Here is a 25525-nt window from a genome sequence, read left to right as displayed (position 1 = left end):
AGATCTCTGTGAAGCGAATAGAGAAGAGGATTTGTTAATATAATAGAAACACAAATAAATAAGTACATTCATAAGCCAACTGGGTTAACACACCAGCTTGCCTGTACGTCCCTAATAAATTCTCAATCCCAAAGAACAAACGGCAATTTATCTAATCATTACCAGATTTAAAAAAAAAGTTTTTTTTTACATGAAATCAAAATCAACAAACACAGTTTGTTAAAAAACTAGGTGTATTCAATCTTAGGCTACATCTTATGTAATTCTCTTCCGCGGTAAACTTTGAACCCAATGTTCTTGAACCCAGGAATACGGCAGCACTCGTGATAAGGGCGAGATGTGGTCTTAAGACTCGAGGACTTCATGACTTGGTAAATATCAGAATACTAGAGACTCGGCTTTGATTTTGTCACAATTGTAGGTTGACTCAGACCTGAGCCTATAACTTAAGATAAGGCTTTCCTTTGCAGAATAGAGTTTGATCTAACAGGGACGAACTTCAAAAAGCAAATAGATACAAGATGCACACAACTTCTGTCTTTAATTGTCACTTAAATATGAAAAAGTTAACTTTCAAAACATGACAATATAGCCAGAAGCCGTAGCGTTACATGGGTTCTCATATTGGTTTTTATACATGCAAATCAAAACATTAGCAAAAACAAATAACTAAATTCTATTCTTAAAACACCAACATTTCATTTGTAACTCACATATTTGCCTTCGTCACACATTACAGGAATAGTTCACTATAAAATATAAATTTCATGATAATTCATTCACCCACATGTCCGTGTGTTTATTTCTTCTGTCGAAAAAAATTGAGGCTTTTGAGGAAAGGTTTCAAGGGTTCTTATCCATATAATACACTTAAACGGGGGGCTGTCGGTTAAAGAGCAAACTATAATTGCAAGTCCGAACACAGCTGATGCTTTTAATGTAAGTGGAACAAGTCTCGCAGCAAAGATCAGCAGCAGGAGTAAGATTTATTCATCATGTGAGGTGAGTGAAGTGAGCTGACTAACAAGACGATGGCAGAGGCTGTTCTGTCAAAGAACATCTAGTAGAATATGTAAGCACGGTCATCAAGAGTTGGTTATGTTTCAATTTTCGTTTTATTCTAATTTACAAAAGTCGGTGCTTTGCCATTTATTTAACTTTTTTTTGTTTTGGCTATTCCTTTTCTTATTTGATTCTTATTTATTTATTTAACATAAATGTTTTGCGTTTCTTATTCCCTTTCTTATTTTTTTTTTTTTTTTGAGTGTTTGCCTTGATTACTTGTTTGGTTAATATAGCCAAATAGTTTAACGTAAAGGTTTTTTATTTATTGATTCTTATTTATTTTTTGCTTGATGTGTATTGTGAATATTTGTTTTGTTAAAGGCAACCTATCTGACGTAAAAAAAATATATTCCTTTCTAATTTTTTGCATAGTGTGAGCAGTGGTCAATCTTTTTGTAAAGTCTGAGTTTAATATTGGCAAATGTCATTTTTTTGTAGTTTTGTGTGTTTTTAAGAAAGACATTGAACTAACGATTAACTCAAGCAATTGCTGTTCCCGAATTGCCCCTAATTCAAAACCAAAAGTAAAATGCGTTATGCGCACAGCTGCATCTTCGACCACCCCACAGCAAACCCCACCCCGGTGTCACTGGTACTACCGGTGGTTTTAAACATTTATTAACGTGTGGGAAAATTTGATCACTGCCACATCCCTATCGCCCACCATTGACTACCATAATAGGACAAATTGCAATGCTATTCAAAAGTGCCCCAGAATGGTTTGCTTTGATATCTTTTTGTGTTCAACAGAACAAAGTAATTTATAAAGTAAATTTTCCTACTATGGCATCAAATTGTGGTCAAGAACTGTTTGGTTACAAGCATTCTTCCAAATATCTTTCTTGTAAGTGAGAGTTTTCATTTTAGGGTGAACAGTTTCTTTAACTTTCATATAATGACTAAACGTACACAATTAAAAAAAAATTGTTTAGCAGTGAGTATGGTTTAATGCAGAGTTGCATCATCTCATCTGGCAATTTGGAAAGCCTGCCAAAATTCTCTCCTTGCTTTTGCAACCAGTTTTGTCTTAAGTTTTATTGTAGTTTCATTAATATTTATAGTACAAAAAATGTCAATTTTAGTGTAATTTTTTGTTGTTTTTTTAGTTCATAATCATATTGCTTTATAGGTTTATCTCAGTTAGTGCTGGGCGATCTTCCAAAAAAAAACATATCATGATGTTCATAACAAAGAATCTCGATCTAAATTGAAATAAAGGACTGTACATTAACTTTTTCTTCAATGCCATACGCCAATGACAGCAGCACTGAATGATGTTGAACAAACCTCTTGTTTTAGATGAGAGAGAGGATTGTGATCCTTGAAAAGTGGATTGAGGATGCCTTCAAGATCGATCGTGATTTAAAGTCGTCAGAATGCCCATCCCTAATCTCAGTTTTAGGAACTGCAATAGGACTTTTTTGTTGTGGTTGTTTTTATTTAACATTAGAGATATGAGATGTATTATATGACCATTGGTTCTTTGTTAAGATGACTTCAAACAGTTTTATTCAAAAAACATTAAATGCAAATGTGGAGTGTGTAGCTGGAATAATGAAAGCCGTTGTTTTTACGCAAGAGGGCCTTGCAGGACTATGCTGTTTGTTGATTCGATTGAAACAGTCTGTCCCCCTTTTGCTCCTTTTGGTGTCTGTTACCCTGTGTATTTATTTAACACTCTTTACAGCTTATATTATCAGGACTTTTACCCCAGTATATAATTTATTGTTTGGTGCTACATACAGGGGCTGAAATCCCACTAGGCCTTTGGATACAGAGACCACACATGTGGCGTCGGTATTCACCCTGATAATTTGAGACGGTCAGGATAGGAGCACAGCTTTAAGGGTGGTCATTCATGAGCCTGTATGGCCTGCAGAGGGTCTTAACCTTAGTAGAGGGGGGATTCGATTCTGTATGCAAGTAAATAGACTTGGTTTGCTTTGTTTTAGGTTTCATGCTTGCTAAATGAATAATTGTCTTTTTTTGACATGACCGTTTTGCCAAGCTGTCAAGGTTTCTTTTTGCTACATACATTTTTGTGTGCTTTGATCATTCATTTGCATCATTATCAATACTGCCTATTTGCCTATCTGTCTTCTGTTGTGTGAGTTGACGTGTTAGATTGTGGAAATTGAAAAACAATTTCAGACAACTTTCACCGTCAAACATTTCCATATTCTTCCTGAATGACATTCGCATGTTTTGCATTATAGCAGTAACAAATAAATTAACATAAACAGCCGTGGAAGAAATAAGAGACCATTACAAAATATTTTATCTTTTTCTGAATGTACTTATTGTACTAATTATTATTTATGTGTTTTAGTAAAATCATACATTTTATTTCTTACTGTGGCGTAAATTTTTCCCATATGTAAAAAAATATATATTTGAAATTATTTTAGAAAAATTAAACCGGGAGAAAGATATGTATCTAATCTATGTATTTTGTTATTTTACTGTTAATGGTAGATTTTTGTAATTCTTTTTTTGGAATACATTGACTGCTTTGATATTTACATAACTAGCGACACTTCTAAATAATACGAAGACAAGCCCTTAAATAAGACTGAATCTATAACCTCCAAGGGTCTAAAGTAAATCTTTGAAGTCTTTTGTCAGTCACACTTTGAGTGTAACTTTAGTCGCCTCTATTGGGTTTTGCATGATAGATCCACATTTTGCCCAAACTTTTAGAGGGAAGAAGGCTGTACTGACCCAGTTACACCACTAAATGGAATTTCTTGCTTTTTGTGACCGTATTGCAGAGTCAGGTTACTTCTGTATTCCTTTTGACTTTGCTTAACAGACTGCTTTAGTAGTTAACCTCTGGAGCAACGTTAGAACTGTCCTGTGATTAGTTTTAAAGTTGGCTCGTCTCTTTTTACCTCATTTTGGCATTGCCTTAAGTAGACAAGGCCTTGTCTCAATTGCTTTGGAACATCAGGTACCCCCACCTTACTTGCGTATATATTTGGGCGGTCTTGGTCAAATCATTCCACGAACTGGCAGATTTTTGGCGGTGTGGTTACACAAGGCGTTTCAGGCAGCTCTGGGTGAGCATTCGCTTTTACATAGAATGCATCTTTTATTCCGAAACTTTTGCACTTTTACAGGTCTGAGATATTAACTGATCTTTTTTTAGAAATATCTATAGGATTTATATGAAATCTATAATCATTGACTCGAATCGAATCGAGAGCTTGTGAATCAGTGTTAATGGTGTACCATCTCTCAAAGGACACTTCTGTTCTCTTTGCACAGAGAATGTTGGTAAGCCAGGGCTTTATGTTAACTTTTATTGTTTCACATTAAGAAATATTATTTTACCCGAAACACACATGAGATGCTTGTTTACGCCATTGTTTATTTAACTATTTAACAGTGCTATCTCAAAGCAGTCCGGCGCACACCAGTGTCCAACTAGCTCATACAAACGCAACAATGTATTAAAACCTGACTTTTATTCAATTCATGAGAAGACGGCAGTGATTTCAGTCATCAAGAGGCTGCACTGCGTCTGTCAGTAGATTGTGTGGCAATCCTGCCATGTCAACATGCTGGATAAAACTGTTTAGCCTATAGGTTGTGGTTAACATAGTAAAATAAAATAATGAAATGAAATAGAAACGCATTTTCATTATCTATTTGTTTTTTACTTTTGTTACTTTACTTTTTCTTGAGTTTGAAGGTCTTCTCAAAAAGAGAAAATAAATGGGAGGCAGTTACACAACAATGGAGACACTCTTTCGTTACCAGCACAGTGAGACGCTGAAGAGTTCAGTAAAAGTATTAGCTGTGTTTCACGGCTGTTCGGGGTGTGTTACGTTCAATTTCTTGATAAGGTTTCCTAAGTTAACTTGCTGTTCGTCATTGTAATATTTTTAGCTGTGAAGTTGGCTCGTTGAATCAGTGTTCTTCTGTACACAACAAGTTCCCCAGTATGAACGCACATTGCGATCAGAACGACTAGCAAATAAATGACTTCTTTGAACCGATTTGTTTACACCGAATGTAAGAGATCAGTGAATCGTTCAAAGCTCAGTGAACTACAAGAGAACATAGGGTAGTTAGACTGGTTATTTACGGGCTAAAAAGTCTTATGTAAAGCATTACATTTATTCAATCAAACAGAAAAGTTGAAAATTTGAATATAAGCCTTCTTTCATAACTTATTAGTTGTCATTTCATTTTTTTTTTTTTTAGAACTATAATACAAGTGTTTTGTTAAGACATCTGAAGGGACTGTAAGCCAACACCACATCCACCTCATTTTGAGCCAGGAAAAACCCTGAAAGTGTACAACATGATGACTCCGTGTCTGATCTGTACTACAAATTTAAAGGGATGGTTTTATGTTTTATGACATTTTTTTATCAATGCCTTAATTATGTTTTACTTGAACTAAATAACAAATTATTTTTACGAGCTTAAAGGTAGAACAAATATATAAAAGTGTTTCATTCCATTATAACCCAGTTTCACGCTACCTTAACAGTAGTGTCTCACATTGTCCCACACAAACAGATTACCTGTCCCACATTTTGTTTGTTAAGTGGTGGTCACCCTAGTGGGATATCCCTTTAAATGATTAATGAACTGAATGCAGAAATTCTGGGCCAACTATAAAACTAACAACGGTTAAAACAAGTAAGCAAATGTATTTATGATTGTATTGCTTGGTCATCCCGTCTTTCTTTTTGCCTCTCTGATTTGTCAACTTGGCATCCAACCCGATGTGTTCGTCATCAGCTTGTGTTTCCTCTTATCAACCCTCTTGTATTATAGTGTGGCACATAGGCCCAAGAGAGGCTCGCTCTGATGCTATCGGCGGCTGCAGAGCGAGCAAACGAACCATCAAAGCGGCTGCAAGGGTCGCACTTGTCAGCGAGAGAGCTCACAGGATGGGCCTGGCGAATGGTATGTTCCCCCCTCGGCATGCTGGTGATGAGCTCTGATAAGATAATGGCAAAGTGGAGAGGATTGATAATGGAGCTGAAACGAACAACTATTTTGATAAACTTTTGTTAATAATTTGATATTCATAGTAAGTGGTATTATGTAATTTAAGGCGATATAATGTTTGTTCTCATATTTATCATAAAATGTTTAAAAACTTGTGTGGTATTTCTGTTCATTATTCAGCATTGTTTTGAGCCTCTAAAGTGTTAGTATTCGTATAGCGGTTGTACTTCATCCATCCAGTCAATATCGTGATCAAGAAAGAAAAGCGTTTCAATGTGTATCTCTTGCTGAGCTCCCATGTTGCATTGCTGACTAATTTAAGTCTTGTTTTTGAGGAAAAATAATAATCTGTCAATCAAGAGCATTTCATACACTGGACCTTTAGGAAATATTTGTAGAAATTTAGGTTCAAGTTTTGAATTAATGCGTAATCACATTCGCCGTTTCGATCCTTCAATCAAAATACATCTACTTTGGAATAAGAAGGCGATGAAAACATTTATATTATATTTATTTATTTTGGTGCAACAGTAGATGTGGAATGCTCATTTTTGCAGTTAAATTGTTCATTTTAAATCATTATGTAGATTATTTATGGATTAATGTTTATGGCTCCAGTCTTACCCAATTGGTTTTACTTTCAAAGTCTGTGACTTTCAAACGTTCTCCCGGTTTGACTGACTCGTTGTAAAGAATGAGTTCAAAAGAGTGAACTGTTTACAAATTGAACATAATTACCTGAAACATACCTCACACAGCTTTAAAATTAAGAGACAGAGTTGCTCATTACAACGAGTGAATTAGCTTAAAGTTCAGAAGCCCATTTTCCAGCAATATCACCATTAGTCGTCGTTGACCATTAGCTCACCTCTAGAAAACGGCCTTTCCGGTGTTCGGCGAGCTTGTATGTATGTGAGCATTGTTGACACGATTGATGTATAACTCCTGAGTGTTTGAAGCTCTCCGTCTCCTCAGACCTCTCTGTGCTCTGTGTGTTTGCCAAGCAGAAATACTTGGCTTACCTTTGGCAAAGGGTTCTGTAGTTTCTGGAGCCTAACAAAGTGCTGTTTGTGTAGCCCGCTCTCATTGCTGTTACACTAACGTTGGGTAGAATTCAGTCAACCGACCATTTCCAGTATACAGCTAACCCCAGTAGACCTTCTGCAGTTCTTAAGAAAAATAGGCTTGTTTTTTTTTAAAGAAACCGTAGTAGTTTATGTTGACTTTCAGGTCCATTCATAGACCGCTCGACTTGTTTTCATCTCTCTAGTAGGGCTGCACGATAATTTATCGCGATACAACTAAATCCTATCGATATCAAGCTGGCTGCGATATGCAACGTGTCAATATTTTTTTTAATGCGTAGCTTGCCCGTGAAGCACGGCTCTGGCATCAGTAGGAAATGCTGCTCGATCTAAAAGCTGTGCGAGTTTGTGTCGCTTATGATGTGCATTTGAAAAGCAGCACTGTCAAACATGATCATTATAAATTTCCTTTTATTTCATTAAAATACCTGATGAGGCTTGAGTAACAGTGATAAAAAGATGTGCATATGTATTTCCTAGATTCTAGAACGTGTTATGGTCTTCTTCTGCAGTGCGTATTTGGAGTTTCCGCTCCTCGAGAGCGCCCTCTGGCTTTCGGATGCAGCAGCATTTTTCCGTACTTCACTCAAAAGCCTTGCATAAATCACGTGATATTTATTGTTGGTTTATTGTGACAGCCATACTCTCTAGTATATTTTTCAAGGAATTGTGTGTTGTTGTGCTAAGCTTTGCTATTTTACCTTGAAGTGGGTTGATTGTGGAATCTACTTCCAATGATAATCATAAGCGACACAATCTCGTACAGCTTTTAAATCGCCAAGCTGTCTTGTCGCGAATATTTAGCACGGATGAAAAGAAAATGAGAAATGTTTTAAATATTATTGGTTACGTTGCTAGTTTTGCCATTGTTGTACAGGCATTTTATAAAAGCTTTTATGAAAACCTTTATATTTTAACTGTTTTATTTAGATACAATTGTCGTTTACTAAATTTTACCGTTAAATTTCTCCTATTGGTTTGTCAATTTATTTATTGCTTACTATATTAATATTTTATGCTTTAGTATACAATCTGCTTGGAGTTTCTTTGCATTTATTTCATTTTTGTGAAGTTTGAAATTTTCAGCTCCTAGTGGTGCCAACCGGAATTGCAGAATGTTTGTTGACAGATGTACAAGTGTTTGCCAGTTGTTTAAAAGCATCATTTTAGCAGTTTTGTTTAGTGACGCTTGTGGTGCAGAAATGACGCACTCGACCTTTAAGGGAAGCTGGTCTGTTTCATAAACTATTTCCTCCCTTTATTTCCATCCTCTCTCTCAGCTTTTTGATCTTTCTTTTCATGTCTTTCAAATATTCGTTTATGATCGTCCCTGGACAGCTGTTTTTGCAATGTTTTTGCTCTTTTGTTCTTTGTGACCTCCAGGGCTCACCTCACTGGGGTCTGCCCAGCGGCAGGCGGCTTGATCTGGACATAGTTTCGGCTGCAAGCTCTTCTCTCCCAGGCAACCGCTGTCTTTGTTTTCTACCCCTCACTGTTTGCCTTGGGTCTGTTTCTCGGCCCAGGGCCTCATTTGTTTTCTGTGTTTCTCTCTCTCTTTCTCTCACTGCTGGTCTCTCTATCAGTGTCCTTCTTTCACTCGTCATAGGTCCCACACTCTCTTGGGATTGTCCCCGTTTGATCACTGTAGGGGGCGGCTAAGGGCCCCAGGGCCTTTTGATATGGTCACTTTGGCACTGGCCACTTCATCCGGCGTCCACTGAAATGACTGGCCTCGGGTGTTGTAGAGGCCTTTGATATATGTATTTTTTTTGCTGTAGTGCTGGATGGGTTGGACAGGATGGGACCCCCCCTTTGAGTTCTTTGATGGATGCTGGCCCTGTGAATAGATGGTTGTGTTGGAACAGATGCCTGTTGCTGCAAATAGCTGCCGCTAAAGCTTTTTCCAAAGGTGGAAGGCGGCACGAAAAAATATACGCAGAACTCTCTGTAATAGTTCATATATAAAGTCTTATTATTAAAGTCTGTTTGTCCGAACAATGAAGATGGAGCGTTTTTGCTATTCTGTGGGACTAGTAATGAAGATATTAAATTGATTCTTTGTCAAGAATTTGTATGGGTATTAAATGAAGATTGTTTCATCATTTACTTATCCATTCAAACTTTCTTCTGCAGAACGCAAAAGATGATATTTTGAAGAATGTTGGTAACCAAACAACATTGACTTCCATTGTATAGATACAAATCCACAGGGCATTTTTCAAAATATATTCTTTCATGTTCCACAGAAGACGACTGATTTTTTTTTATGAATTTCACAAAAAATCTTACTGACTGCAAGAGACTGTGTCTTACCTTTACAGAAAAGGTCAAGATGCAAACATCATACAAAGGTTGTAAAGTAGGAGTCTCTTAAAAATATGTATAGTCGCCCTAAGGTGAAATCTTATATTAGACATCAATTCTCTGGGACTGAGAGGTCCACACAGTGCGAGCAGTCAGGCCGGGTGTGATGCCGATGGAATGACTCTCTCCTAATTAAAAAGCGTAATGCGAGTCGTTGAGATGGCTGATTAAATTCGTGCAGGGATTAGGTCTGGCCGTGCAGCTGATCTCCACCGGCAAAGGGTTTTGATGTGGTCCGCCGCATACACAGAGGAGGGACCAGGGCCTGCCAGGTCAACGGCCAGAGATCAAAGCCATACCATTCATCCCATTCCTTAACAATGTTTCCATAATGCTGCTTAAGACTGATAGCAAAGCAGACTGCCCGGGCAGCTGCAGCAGGGATGGAATGGACATCCGGGATTTTTTGACACATTGGGAACAGAGGTTTAGGTGTTTTTTTGAATGCTATGATTCATGTCTCTTTCACTTGTTGCATTCTAATGTCACGAAAAGTCATATAAAAACCTATGAAATCCGTTTATTTTTTCCACATTCAGTTATTTTTATTTATAAATTTTTCTGGATTCCGTGTTTTCCGTTTTTTACTGTCCCAAAATAAGTAATATATTTGCCCACATGAAAAATACTTTATTAAACTATAGTATTCACTTATCAACTATATTAAAAAAACCTACAGTGGAAACTTTGAACCATACAGCGAAAAATGTATGTAAAAATAGGGTATAATGTGCTCTGTAAATAAACCATCTTACCATTACTTTTACTTTTGTTTTCAGGACTACTTAAATTTAAGTACTATTTTTAATAAAGTAATATATTTGAAAAGTACTATTTTTATTATTTTAATATCCCATTATCTTCCAACTGTACTACTAAAGTAAATTAACTACATTTGTTAAACATTTTGCACAAAAATTCTGGCCGTTTTTGTAAGTTCTGTAAAAGCAAACAAAGCTTGATTCATTTATGTTTTCATTCACAATTCCCCTTAACTCTATCACTGCCATTGAGGAGTTATCTTGTCATTTAAAAAAAAAAACGGTTCCCTGCCAAAGACATGTTATTACGGCAATCAGTGTTTGTACTGTTGTACAGCAGGTGGCGTTGTTACACACCTTTGGGAAAAAATCCCAGAACCTTTGGGAAAAATCCCAGAACCTAGAACGTATATTTCTTGTCGGTTTTTAATGATTGTTCGGAGTCTAATCTCAGAACAAAGCGGAATCTTTGATTAAACAGCTGAGATAATGAAAGTTTTTTTTGTCAAAGTGATGCATTTTTGAAGAAACCTACCCATATCTAAGGAGAGATAAAAATGAACAAATAAAGATAGAAGAATATGGTTTCTTTTATTTAAAAGCAGACACTCTGTTCTTTCATTGGACATATTGTTTGTCCACATATTCTTTACAGAAAATGTACTGTTACCCATTAAAATTTTGTCAAAATGTTTATAAAACACTGGCGTAGGCTGGCAACCTTTTTTTTAAATGCTGGCGGGGAAAGAGTTAAAGGCATAGTTCACCCCAAAATAAAAATGGTCATGTGTTAACCCTCATGTCATTTCAAACCTGTGGAACACAAAATTAGATATTCTGAGAAATGTTTCAGTGGTTTTCAATTGGGGTCCAAGTTGTTTGGTTACCAATTGTTGTTAAATGATGACAGAATTTTAATTTTGGGGCGGCTCAAAATTTGAAAAAAGAAGGTTTGAACCTTGCTTATTGTTTGGATCATAAATGTTCAACTACCAGCCGCCAACCTCAACCAAACGAGTGTCAATTTAGGTCATTTTCTGGCTTCACAAAAGCACAGGCCTCTGAATCTGTGAAGCAGAAATCCTGATGTAATAGGTTTAAGAAAATCTCCAAGGGGAGTCAGGACCCCACACACCCCCACTATCAATTCTAAATCACCACAGATCCCTAAATCGACAACCGCCAAATATGGGTATCTTCAGTCTTTTGTAGGTAGTTCCCTCTCTTTTGATCACAGGTCACATCAGATGCACATGGCGTTCTGAGAGGAAACCCATAAGACAGCCGAGGAAGAAACATCTAGGAAGTTTTCTGATTCAGTGGTTTGCTGGTGTTTGCTGTGGGGGAAGGAGGGAAACTGGTGAAAGGGTGGGGGCACCGGGGGTAGGAGAAGAGAAATCCCAGCTTTGGCACTTGCTCATGCTCTCTGTTTTTGTTCTATCAGCCCTGCAGGTTTCTTTGTATTGAATGCTACGCCTACAGATTCCTTATAGTTGAGTATCAAAGACATGCGCTGCATCTGAACTAGTGACTTGTGGGTGGGATGGGTGAGAGCAAGCTGTGAACTCTGCAAAGACTTGGGAGTTTTATTAAGTGTAAATGCTTTCAAAAACAGTTTAGTGTACAGTTGTATCAAAGTGATTTAGGTAAAAAAATATCATCTAAGAATGATAAAAACAAGGAATTTAAAAACTTATCAAAGATGAAAATTATTATACATAAAATACAGCAGTGCTCAACGCTAAGGATTTTTTCTACTTGCCAAGTCGGGCAAGTGATTCCATTTTTTTCACTGGACACACCACAAAAAAGTATTAAATAATATCTAGTTATTTATTGTTGATTTTTTTTTACCCATGTAATCTTTATAAATAAGGGTATGATACCATAAAAACTTTTAGCCTGTAACCAAAAATTTCAAACATTGTTGAAGACAACTAATCAGTAAGTAAAAAAATAAGATCAAGTAATCAAAGTATGTGCAATAGCACTGATACATGTAATAAAGCAAACATACAAATAAATAATGAGTGCATTTCAGGTGTTTAAGGTTGGTCTAATAATAGTAGTTATCAGGTACAGAAATTAAATAATGTTAATACTTTATAGTCTTCACTGTATTAAATATAATACTGATTTACCCTTACTAAAGTTATAATTTAATCCGGGAAAATAAGTGAGTGTTTTTTTGTTTTAGTTCTTTGTTGTTTGATGAACAAAACTGAGACGTTTATAATCCTGCTGCCCCTTTAAGAGAAGCATGGATCTAAAATAATGTAACTCATGCGTTTTGTTCCCGTTAGACATATTTTATTACTTTTAACAAGGATTCTTGGTAATATAGGAATTTTGTATCGGTATGTCAGATTTAAGACGTGAAAGAGAACTCAATTCAGTATTTTGCACATTGTCGGATGCGGAATTCCGGCTGCTCGCATATCTCTAACAGCATGTGAGAACCGAATCCAGTCCTCTTTTGCATCTTCTTGGGAATATTTATATAGGCAAGTCTTAAAAATTTACATATTATAAATTTCCGCGACGATACAGCACTTAAGTGACAGTTCTCTCAACTGCCCAAGGATCTCCCATGCTGGCCCCGGGCCATCGGCAGTCCTTTTACGTCGATTGCTGTACAGATTACCCTTGTTTAGAGTGAACCCTTGGTATATATTAATGACTTGATCCTAGTGATCTAGGTGGTCTGTTAGGTTAATATTTAGTGAACACATCTGCAATGTATTTCTGTGCTAGGCTATTTAGTGATTTTTTTAAACAAGTAATAGTACTTTAAAATCAATCCATAAAGTAACTGGAAGCAAGTGTAAGGACCTGAGGACTGGTTTGATATGCTCAGACGTTCTGGTTCTAGTTAGAATCCTGGCAGCAGCGTTCTGTATGAGCTGCAGCTGGGAAGACCATTGCAATTTTTCACTAGACCCACCACAAAAAAGTATTAAAGAATGTCTAGTTGTTTTTTTACCTGTTTTTAATGTAATCTTAATAAATAAGGGTATGTAGCCATAAAACTATTACGCCCTATTCACACATACTCCATGTGAAGTGCATATGTGACGCGTAGAGCAACACACATGCAATACGGATCCGTCATGCCCCATTGTGCTTTCACACATTGTAGCTCTCTAGCGATCCACGTCTTCTTTGTGATTGTCAACAATGTGTATTTCCCAATATTTGAATGATTTTTCAAAACACTATTTTCATCATTGTGAGTTCTGTTTATATTTAGTGCGAGTGGTTGATAGATGTATATAACTTTGCATTTAGGTCTTTATAAAACAGACCTGGGGGTCATAAATCACTTTGAATTACTCTACCTATGTAATTAGCCGAGTCGTCCATCGCGCTGCCGTACTTTCTGGACCACCTGCTTGTCTGCATAGAAGAACCTTCCTCACGCAATATGAACACTGTACAATATTTGTACTACACAACATTTTAATTTGCTTTTATTGCTTAATTTAACAAATAACAAAAGGGTAGTCAAATACATTCTTATTCATTTATGGTGAAATTACTGTATTTTTGTGTCCATTCGTGTTCATTTTGAGTGTGGTATGTGTGCTTTAAATCAGTCCCCTGCTGTAGAGCAAAAATAGATGATCGTTGCATGGACGCACAACATCTGCAACGGACGAACCGCATCCACGTGCCTTTTGAATGACCTTATCCGTTAACGTGGGCATGTAAAAAATACGCATGCAATGTAACAGGCGTTAGCCTATAATTGACTAATTTAACTAATCATTACTTAATAAAATAAGATCAATGCTTAGTCTTTTAAGTCGACCCCTGTGCTGGCAATAAAGGCATGAACAAGTTTCTCCAAGTCTTGACTGGAAACAAATAATCTAGTGCTTGCAATGTTTTTGAGATGAAAGTATGCTGATTTAGTTACAGCTTTAAAATGACCACTTAAATTAAGGTCTGAATTCAGAATCACACCAAGATTCTTGACCTTGTTTTTTAGTTGTTTGAGTCTAGGTATGCATTGTTTCCAGATGCAATGACTTTCGCCATGTTTAATTGAAGAAAGTTTTGACACATTAAAAACATTGACTGACAGAGTCAATGCTAGTGGTGAGGTTTCGAATTGCAACCAACGGCTTACTCCACCCCTTATATAAGGTTTTTATTAGTGGTGGGCATAGATTACTTTTTTAATCTAGATTAATCTAGATTAATCTTGGAATTAATCTAGATTAATCTAGATTGAAATGGCTCATTTGAATTCTGCCGAAGGCATTCAGAATATGTGTGCTACCCAAATAATGACTAAAAGTAAGTCTTTGAGAACGGGTGTCTAATGCCAGGTGGCGCATTAGACCAGGGGCTCATCTCCTGTTTCCATAATGCATCACAAACTGCTTGAGAAAGCTGTTTTACTATGATAATTGGTGATGAAAATAAATTATTTTCAATAAGATGTACTTGTGTTTACTTCCGCATTAGCTAAGGGATGCTTTGTGTTTAGGTGGTACTTGAGACTGGAAGAGCTCCTACAGTACATTTACATTTAGTCATTTAGCAGACGCTTTTATCCAAAGCAATTTACAAACAGTTAGGGAGCAACAAGCGATATGTCATACAGGAGCCATACTACATTAGGTGCCAATACAAAGTTACTGGTTTCAACTAAAGCTAGACCACTACCTGTTGAGAGAAAGTTTTTTTTTTAAACCAATTCCGCATTGCACAAGGTGCAAACAACCTTAGTCTTGTCGATGTTTCCATTGGGAAGCTTCTTAAAAATAAATTTTCCCTGAAGCAACCCGGCAGCTTCAAAGCGGCATCCATGTTAGCACGTCACGTTTGATGTGGTAATTTCACAGGAACGTTATGTTGTGTTCAGACCAAACGCAAATGGCGCGTCAAGCGCGAGTGATTTACATGTTAAGTCAATGCAAAGACGCGATAGACCTACTTGCGGCGCGAATGAAGCCCTGGTCATGAGTTGATGAGGCGGCTCGAATGACGCGAATTGCGCGAATCATGCGAGTTGAAAAATCTCGTTCTTGCCCGGTACAGTGCAATTCAGCTAGGTATACATCTGTGCTAAAATATCAAGGTGAAAGTCATCATAGCTTGCATAGTATAGACCCAGCTCCCAACCCAACTTTGAGAATAGATTAACGACGACATTGTTTTTATCGTGCGATAAGAGTCTCACCTTAACGCAGCACGTTAACGGCCCACCACTAGTTTTTATACACCTCTGAAGACATAGGTATGTGTATTTTAATGCATTTCTGTCTATAGATCCTCCCAAAAATTACACACAGCACCTTTTAATGTCTTTGTAGTTGATGAATTACTGCACCTACTAATAAAAGCCAATTTTTTCCCTCTCTGGTCAATATATAAGCCTTTCTTCCTCTTGAAGCAACTTTGTTTTTTTTTCCATTCATGGCACCGATACAGTAATTCTTGTTTTGAAGCGCTTCCAAATCGCTTCCGGTACTCCTGTGTTGAGCATCCAAGATTCTCCCTTAAGGGATATACCAGAAGTCTTGGCTGTTCCTAAGCTCTACCTGCCTTCCCTTGCCGTGCTCTTGTAACCCCAGGAAATGGCTTGATTTTGTTTTCGCTCTCACAGTACCTCTGGAAAATGGTCAACCCGAGCTTAGTTCTCGAATTGCCTTTCCTTTAAGCTATCTGGAAACATGAAGGCAGAGGAAGAGGAAAACATTCAACAACTAAAGGGGCTTCCTTAGTCAAAGACTATGGACGTTAGGTTAAAAGCGAGGTTTATGGAAATTATAGAAACTGTGCGAGTCATGCCTCATTAAAGATTATTGCTTTATGGCCTTGCATACTTTGAATGCAAGCGTAATGAAATTGGGCGTGACTTTTAATTGAATACACATGTTGCCTTAAAACACTCCCATCTCCTTTACTCGTGCCCCATGTGGATAATCAGACCGTAGGCTTTGACCTGGAAATGAAAAAAGGTAACCTCTGTAAGGCCTTCCGAAGCAAAACAAAGCTAAGGCAACAGAAACTCGATCTAAGTTAGTGGCATAGCGGGGCTGGTTAGCATGAATCGGAGCGTACCCTCGGATGTGCCAGAGGGAATGCCGGAGTAAATGATTCCACGGAGGTGCCGAATGCACGCTGTGGTTCGCAAGTGTATCGTTTTCCATGGGCGCACATTCTTGGATCCTATCATTCAACCAGCATTTATCTTTGCAACTTGAGATCGACCGAGTCTAGAGGCTAGAGTACGCTTTATAGGATATGTCAGTGATTGGAGGAGAGACACTCCACCCCCATTTTTCATGACTCGTTTTCTTCATGATTGACAGGTGGCGTTTGCACAGGAGCAGCTCGTTGCAATCCTCCGGTTGATGGCGTGCCGAATTACCTCAGTCGGTCGCATTGCGGCCAAGCCAAACGTTGTGTGTGTTTAGAGGGGTGGAGGGTGATGCTTGCGGTCGAGTAATGCATGTGTGAAGTTGTCAGGGAATGGGTGGATATTTTGACTGGTTTCTCTCTCTCGAGAGCTGTGTTTTTGCTTTCTTTGAAAACAGGTTGAAAACGTGAGTCAGAGCTCATCGTTTTTTCAGCGAACGTGCATTGCTGCAGTCACAAATGCGAAGGAACGGAATTTCAATTTATTTATTTGTCATTATACAAGTAAAATGAATTATATAAACGGTCCTCTTCAATGCTAAGACAAAAAAAATCCATCCCCTGAGACAATGTGTCTCTACTGTACTTAAGGCACTGTTGTTTGTTGTTCTTGTGATGCATTTTGCGGTGGTCAATGCATCACATCCCCTGTTCACATCAGGTTGTCTCTGTTGTGGGAAGCTTTGCAGAAGGACATTGCATGCCAGTAAAGAGATGGTCTATATAATGTTGACCTTTAAAGAGAGAGCTCCTGGGATCAACACAGTCATCTCTAGCTTTACTTTCCCTCTTTTAAGAGCCGAGCCAATAGGCAAGCACTTGGTTGAGTGGTAAGACGTTAAGGTCAATGTCTAGTATGTGTGAGAGAGAATGTGTATATAAATAGATCTGTTTAGCCTATATATACAGTGCACAACCATTTTTTTATTTTTTTTTTCTCCATGAACACTTGATGATGGTGAAACACTAAAAACGTTATGCACATTCAAATTAATGGAAATATGATTGGATTCAATTCTGTTATCAGAATCAACTCCACTCCTCATGTTTTTACCATAATTACATTTTCATTTGTGTGTTCTTAGCATATACTTGAGCCAAATCAAATTGGAAAAATTATAATTTGTATGTTGCTTATGGATATTTACCTATATTTACAGGGCTGTATTTTAACTTTTTTTGCACATAGCACTAAGTTAAAAAAAATGTAACGGAGTTATTTCAGTATATAGAAAATGTTAAGAAACATCACCAGTTTGATGTTCAATATTGATAGTCATTATATAAATAAATAACATTCAGAAATATTCATTTAATCTTCAAAATTTTGTTAATTCATGTAACAGTAACCACCATACTATCGGGTATCAGAGGATATCACTTTTAATAATCTGCTATCGGCATCTGTGGAGAAATATAGCTGCATCTCTAGTAGTAACAAAAGATTTTGGTTTTCGTTAGTAGTAAAACCTGGTCTTACTGCAATAAATATAGTATTTGTAGTAAACCTAAGATAATACAAATGAGAACCAATTTGCTAAAAGAAACATGACTTCACTATAATAAAACCATGGTTCATATTTCTAAGATGAAGTGGCTAGATAGTCAATGGACGAAGCCAAGCAAATGCAATTTCTTAGTTTATTTTGGATGAACATTTCCTCTTCATTTTCATATTTGTTTTTAATCGTCCGCCTTCTGCACAAAACCCCAGGCTCTATTTTGCATTTAATGTGTGTTTATTACAGTATCAAAGTCTTAAAAATTATCTTTGAAAATATGCTCGCTCCTATTCTTTGCTGTTCGTCTATCCATCTCTTTCACAGCAATAATCTGACTTTTCTCTATGAAATATTTTTGCGCAAGTCATATTCCTGCGCTTTCCCATTGGTGGTGGCAGCCATTCCTTGGCGCAGGAGCTCCGGTCTGTTCCAGCACTCTAATCGCATTCCAGATGACTGGGCAGCGGCTTGCTTCACATTCCACAACTCTGGGGGCTTTCCAAGAGCACTGTGCAGGCATTCCTCTTTGCCGAGACCTTCAAAGCTGGGGAGGTACTTCAAAGGGAACAGTAAAGTTAGGTGTTGATGACTACAATCCTCCCGGGCACAGATTTACCCGCCTTCTGAACTTCAAGAGCAGTTCTGCTGGTATTCTGGCGTGCACTTTTGCTCGCCTTGGTCATAAATCATGTCCGGTTAACCCTGCATGTATGCTAGATGTTTTGGCCTTGAGGTTGGAGTGTGGGGTGTGCATGTTGATGTCACGATGCTTCTGTTGTGACACTTTAAGTGATTGGTTTAGTGGCAATCCAGTTCTTATTAAAGATAACATGCACTTTTTGCAGCAAGCTCCAATGACATGGAAACATAATTAATGAAGAAAAAAGAAAATGCATATTTTAAATATTTTCAACAGTTTGTCACTGTTTACCTTTTATTCATGAAATTTCAACATTTCTTTCATTTAAGACCTTGTGAAGTCCAAGGCATTTGCCAAAATAGCATTTTCACTTTTGCTTGTGGAACACTAGAATCACCTTTACTTGTCATGCTTCCTTGCAGTTGTGATGTTGTATTTTGTGTGCTTGACTTGAGAGAGTGATGGAAGTTCTTCACACAATTAAGTTTCAATCTCTTCTCACAGTTTTATAATAGACTCTCTAGTCACTTCTGTCATAGCTGTTCACCCGGGTGCCTTGATGATGCATATTTGAGTATTTACATGATATTAAGTGTTGCTGTGGTCTGTTTGGACTGTTTGTTTGCTTACGTTGTCACCAAGGGAACAGTGTGCTGATGGTTTTAGGGGCGACTACAGTGGGTGGCCCAAGACTTGTGGTTATATGTGTTCACCTTTAAAATGACTGTCCATGAAAGGCCACCATTGCATAGTTGAATGGTTTGCTCAACCGGTTCCTTAGGCTTCAAGCGATGCTGACATAAGATGCTTTTGGTTGGCGCCATATGATGTCACCACCTTCACGGTATGCGCTTTATTTCTTGGGTTTCTAAGCAGGAGTTGTTGAGGCTTTTGTTGGCCAAAGGTGACTTTTGCAACTGTCGTTCCATCGTTTTTGTCTACACCACAAAGGAGAGGAAGTCGCCTGCTTTGAAAAGCTCCCAGTCTCCCTTTATAAGATAATATTACACCGTCAGAGCAGGCCCCACCTGCAATGCTTCTCCAGCTGCCACACTGTAACTCTATCTGTGCTCTCTTCAAGGCTGCAATCCCCTTTGAAGTTATTTCCAGAACTTGGGAAAGGAGAAGACACGAGCAATCAGACCGGCAAGCTCCTCCCCCCTCTCAGTTATAGACTTTTTTTGTACAATTAAAATATTTTGACTAGCTTATTATGTGCCAGTGGGTTCAGCCAGAATATGTGTTGGTTTGCTTTAAAAACATTTTTTAAATACCTTTTTTTTAATGAGTTTTACATGAGTTTATAATTAATAATTATTATATAATGTTAAAAAGTATATCTACATATACAACTAATAATATTTTTTAATAATTAAATAATTATATATACTCACTATTATATAGTTATTTTTATTGTACATCGTTAAATTATGAATGATGTTGGTTGTCTTAAATATCTTTTATGCTTGTATGCAGCATTGCTCTGAAGAAACATAATACAAAAACATGTTTTAACATTCGCCAAGATAAAATGATTTAATATTTGAAATATCATGCAGATCCTTTTAGGTTCAATTGTGCACTTCCAATGCAGAGGTCATGGGTTCGATCCCAGGAAACACATATAGAAAGATGTTTAGATTGAAAGCATTTGGATAAAATCCTTTGCAAATGCATAAATGTATATCCTGCACGGTGAAAACATTACTTTGTACCTGCCCTTTACGTTCCCTCCTTTTTGAGTATTTGTTTTGCGATATTGCTGCACTTGCAGATCAGACACGCATTGAGCCGAAGTGTGAGATTATAAATGTCCGACAGCTTTATGGCTGGAGGATGAAAGGCTGTGAGGAGGAGAAAGATAAATAGTCCAGGGCAGACAGAGGAGAAGCTGTAGGCATCTGTCCCTTTCAGTATTTCACACTCTTCTGATAGACAAACCAGAATAGTGTTGGAGTCTGCGAGCACATCCTCTGTTTGGATAGTAGGTGGGAGTTCAGGCGACCAGCGCCAAAAGGAAATTGGCTGGGTTGCCATGTGTACCTGATGCAAAGCTCTTTCCAGTATGTGTGGGCATTTTATTACAGCAGGGCTATCCAGTTTTACAGATTAGGAAATGTTGGAGATATGTAATAGCTGGTGGCATGAGAACAGAGTCAGGGTAAAGAGAAAATGAACTTGTGTTAGTGTAGTGATGGTTGTCTTGAATGATTATTAAAGATTTTTTTGAATGTTTAATTGGTTTCAGTACTCTGGTTTATTGATCACTATCGGTTCTCTTCCTCTTCATTTATCTCTGTCCACCAATGAACTACAAACAGAATAGGAAGCCAACAGCTGTCCGAAGCCCCCCCGTGCACATGGCGTTCGCTAGCACTGCTCAACCTGGCCCATGGCTGGAGAGCTCTCGGTACTCTTGCTTGTTTGAAAGGCTCTTGGCCTTGTTTGAAAAGCTGCCCTGAGAGCTCCAGCCAAGCTGAGTTTCTCTAAGTGGCCGCAGGTCTGGTAAGGAGGGGTGAGAGTTCTGTAGCTCACTTGTGGCTTTGATCAAATATACCCCCACCTCTCCTGGCACGACGGTCTGTTATTCCAGGAACTATTCCGTACTCCCGTGGCGGGGGGAGGTGGGCCCGGGTGACGGGCACAGGGTCAGAACTGAGAGTTTATGTGGGGGTGGGTTGGTGAGATCAGCGCCATGAGGAAGGATTTTTCAAATTCCCCCTTTTTTGTGGCGCACAGTACAATTTTCTCAGCTTGACTTGCGACCTGGTTGGCGCGAATGATCTTTTGTTCCGTGTCAGATTTTAGTTGCGGCGAAGTAGGTTTGATGGCTTTAAATTCAACGATAATTAAAAGACGTTAACAAGCTTTGAGAAATCTTGACCTTGGATTGCTCAATGCCAGCATTTGAAAGCAAAGTAAGGGGTTGATAGCGGTTCATACCCACGGGGTAGCCGGGCATTTTGATTGTTGTGGGTGAAATTGATACGGGCCTTGACCTAAATGCCATGCCTGGGGCTCATCTGTTCTGTTTTCTGTACTACTGGACTGCAGCCACCGTCCATGAAGGCTTGCTCTGTGTGTACCAACAACTTAAGGTCGACTTAAATGATAAGTGCTCTGTTTTCAGGACATTTCTGCCGGTTTGTTTTTAGACAAGCTCTGTTAGTGTCCTTCAGTGCTTCTGACTTTAGGTCAACCAGATTTTTTCTTGTACTGTTGGCTTGACACTTTTTCTACTTTGTAATTTTTTACATACATAATCATTTATCATCTCATTGAAGTATTTTGGCTTGTGTAATTATAGGTTTGTCATTCAAAAACTGCTCCTGGGTCTCCTTTCCCATGGCAGGCATTTCAGACCAAGGAAACTATTAACTTGTAGCTCTTAGATTGAATTGCAACCCCTCCAGAAATACATGTCTCCACCAATCTGCAAGATTGTCAAGAGTTATTGAGTACCTGCATGCTCAACACTGCCGTGTCATGCATTGAAGGATACCAAGCGTGTAAAGTTTAGAGTTGAAGCTGGCTTCCTTTTATTATGATTTGGTTGAAGTCATACTCATACACACACATACAGTTTGCTTTGTATTACACAATTCTTAGTACCTCTTACTTGTTTTTCCACATATTGAATGCATCAAGCACAAAATTATTAAGGCTGTGTGTGCATCTCTTTTAGAGAAACACTGTCACCCTTCATAATCTGAGGGGACGAAACGGTTCTTGGTGATCAAAGCATGACTGAATTGCGCCCCTTAAAAGTTAAATATTTGTGTTTGGTGTGAAAGGAAGATTTTTTATATAGGAAACGGCGAAACGCTCTCGCTGACCAACTCAATGAGGTCAGGTGCCCTTTGAGGTGAAAAGGGAAAAAAAAAACTCATTTGATTTATTTCAAGCACTTATTTTAAGCAATTTTGAGATTTCTCCCTGCACATCACTTTATATCTATCAATATTATTATTTTAATTATTTAGAGATGTGTCCAACTAGGCATTAAGCCATTTGTCAGGGAAATTTTAAGGAAAAGGTTGTATATGTTTCAATGTTTCTATTTGGTTTTGCTGTGTAATATTTTTGCCTTCCTGAGATATTCCTCTTTCTCAAGAGAACAATGCATATGCAAGGCTTTTGAAAAGATTCATTGTGCTCACTGTTTGAAAAAGGCATAATTTTAGCCCAGTGTCTTAAATCCAGAACTGTTGGACAGGCACTCTGAGACAACCCTACAAAGCCTCTTTAATACAATGCAAACCAGTATGAAGGAACTATATTGTCAGGCTAATGGGATAAAACATCACATCAGTTTTGCAACTAAATGCAATGCAGAATACAAGGCCTCTCGGGACCTGATGTGGCTTTTGAAGCCAGAGTTAAAATGATAATCAGCTTTTTCACAGTGTTAATCCAATTTGCGTCCATGTGGAGCATATTTTCTTAACATTTTACCCATATGCTCTCAGCAGTTGGTTGCAAACCATTAACAAAAGTACTATATAACTTTGTGTAGCTTGTTTATGCTTTTACTCTTTTTCTGTCTTTTGGTTAGTGTGCATGCTTATCAGTGCCAATTTTTGATTTAAATCCAGCGACATGTTTGTGAAATATCAGTCTACTAAAGCTAATAGTACCCATAAACTAATAAACATCTATGCTCAAACATTGTGTGGTCTCGTTTAACAGTTATGTTATCATTCGATAAGCTTTAACTTAGTTCTCTCTTTTCAAAGGGGTTTTATCTCCTGTGAGATTTTCCTTGATAACTGCCATGTTGTCAATTTTCAACACATCAAACGCGACAGGTGTCACACTTACAGCCTGTGGACTGATAAGGAAGCATGCCAAAAACAGGACAGTGTACTCAATATTTAAGTGTCCTTGGTTCCAACAGTTTGGGACACCTATTTGGCATTAGTGTACTTGCCCTTTTTTTAATCCTTTCTCTGCGTTGTCGGTGTGTCTTGGCTCTTCAGTGTAGGGCAAGTTAGGAAAAGGAAGTAGAGGTATTGTGCAATAACATAAGTTATTGCCTGTTGTGTAAAGGTGTCCACTTCAACTCTTTGTCCTTCGGTGAATGTTTCACAGTTTATAATGTTGATTTATTTCCCCGTTCACGCACTGTTTACCGATAGATTGAGGATTTAATTTAGAATGAGACATTCTCATCTTGTCTTTTTATTTTTTTCAGATGCACCCTTTGGGCCTGTGTAACAACAACGATGAAGAGGACTTGTACGAATATGGCTGGGTTGGTGTGGTCAAACTGGAACAACCCGAATTAGACCCGAGCTGCCTTACTGTACTGGGCAAGGTAAGGACACCGTTGACCGATATGCTTTCATGTTTACCTGCAGTAGTAAATCTGTTCAAAGGTCTGTTCATCCTTGTCTGCAGCTATTTTGTGCCATAACAGGTTCATTGTTATTTACATTAGAAGTTGGATAGTTTGGTCAAGGATAGAATCAGACAGCAATAAATCCACATGGTGTATTGCATAGGGTTTACAGAAGCCTTTAGAATGATTTTTGTGGGAATGAGATCATGCATGACCCCATGGCCCAGAACTACTGCTGTGATGTTATAATTCCCTATTTAAAACAGGAAATGATGTAAGAATGTTTTCAGTGTGCTTTTTGTGGCTCTGTAGCCACAGCACAAATGAAGGTTTTTTGTGTTCTTGAGACACCCAAGTCTGTTCTTTATTAATGGGGTTTCGCCTCATTTACTCTGAACATCCTTCATGTTTTCAAAGCCTAAATATATTTTTAATATACAATGCAAGACTAGGATCGATGAGAGAAAAACAAATTCACTTTTTGGTTGTCACGAATTTAATTTACAGTGTAAAGAACTGTAGAATGCTTTAAATGTAGAGTGTTTAAGTAAATAACAAATATATACGGTGTTTCGATTTTTGTACATGTTTTGCTTGCACATTGGTTCTATATTCTGTATTGGAAACTTGATTTGTAATCTGTTGTTTCACTGCTACCTACCAATATCACTATAACAACATACTTTTTTATGATGGCTTGTTGCGAAAGCATTTGCAAAGGAAAATGTGAAATAAAATCCTGTGTTGAAGTTTGAACTTACTTGAAGTTTCAACTTCGAATAACACAAACACAATTAAGCGTAATTCCGTTGAATGTTTTTTACGGAAAGTTCGAGTTAGGTGATCAGGGACAAACACATTCCATCTTTTTCCCTTCATTATAATGGGATAGAAAAACATCCTCTGCATCTTTTGTGCCGGTGCTATAATTAGAGGGTCCGCTGTCGTAATGGGGGCTCCGATATAAACTGCCGCTCAGCTGGGGTTCTCATTCAGTCCTCGGCACCACTGTCCCCCCTGCTTGTGCCACCCCTTCCCCTGATGTGCCACCCCTGATTCTCTGATTTGTATAAGGTCTTGACGGAGCTGCCCCGCTGACACATGTATGTACACAGTTTCTTCCTCCATTTCCTGTCTCTGTCCACCGAGAGCCATCGTTCTGCTCACCTCCCACCTCTCCTGCTTCCTTTCTCTTTCATTCCTACTTGTTCTTTTTATTTGGTGGCACACCATTCTTTCTCACCTACATCAGTCTCAATCAGATTTTGGAAGCTACTGAGGGTAGCAGAACAGAACCACTCTGAGCTTTTTGAGGTGCTAGGCTGTGCTGTCATAAAGAAACGCCTATGGCGGGTGGCATGTTGATCACATGACCACATTTCTTTACTTTAGAAAACCCTCTATTATTTGGATGGTTTTGGTTGCAGCATGTATTATTCATTCAAGACACTGGTTTATTGGTTGGCAAAACAGGAACAAAAATTACTTGGTGCACCTATAAATCACAAAATATCTTTAGTGCAAACAAACTGACTGGTCTCTTTTTGCAAGAAGGTTTCTTTGGTGAATTTACTTCATTCTTTCCCAGCAGGGCCCTTCTCTATTGAGGTCTTGATCTGTTTGTTGCTCTCTCTTTCTGTCCTTTT

General features: G+C 38.0%; 1 protein-coding gene across 1 annotated transcript in view; it reads left to right on the top strand.

Moving 5' to 3' along the window:
- Nucleotides 1–25525, top strand: part of znrf3 (zinc and ring finger 3) — a 65927-nt gene that overhangs the window by 16476 nt on the left and 23926 nt on the right. The window contains exon 2 of the mRNA XM_056747060.1: nucleotides 23733–23855. Coding sequence (XP_056603038.1) covers nucleotides 23733–23855 — 123 coding nt within the window. The remainder of the gene's footprint in view (nucleotides 1–23732; nucleotides 23856–25525) is intronic.

The sequence above is a fragment of the Triplophysa dalaica genome, chromosome 4, assembly GCF_015846415.1.
Source record: "Triplophysa dalaica isolate WHDGS20190420 chromosome 4, ASM1584641v1, whole genome shotgun sequence".
Lineage (NCBI taxonomy): Eukaryota > Metazoa > Chordata > Actinopteri > Cypriniformes > Nemacheilidae > Triplophysa > Triplophysa dalaica.
Note: the sequence above shows the minus strand (reverse complement) of the source record. Positions and strands in the feature narration are given on the sequence as shown.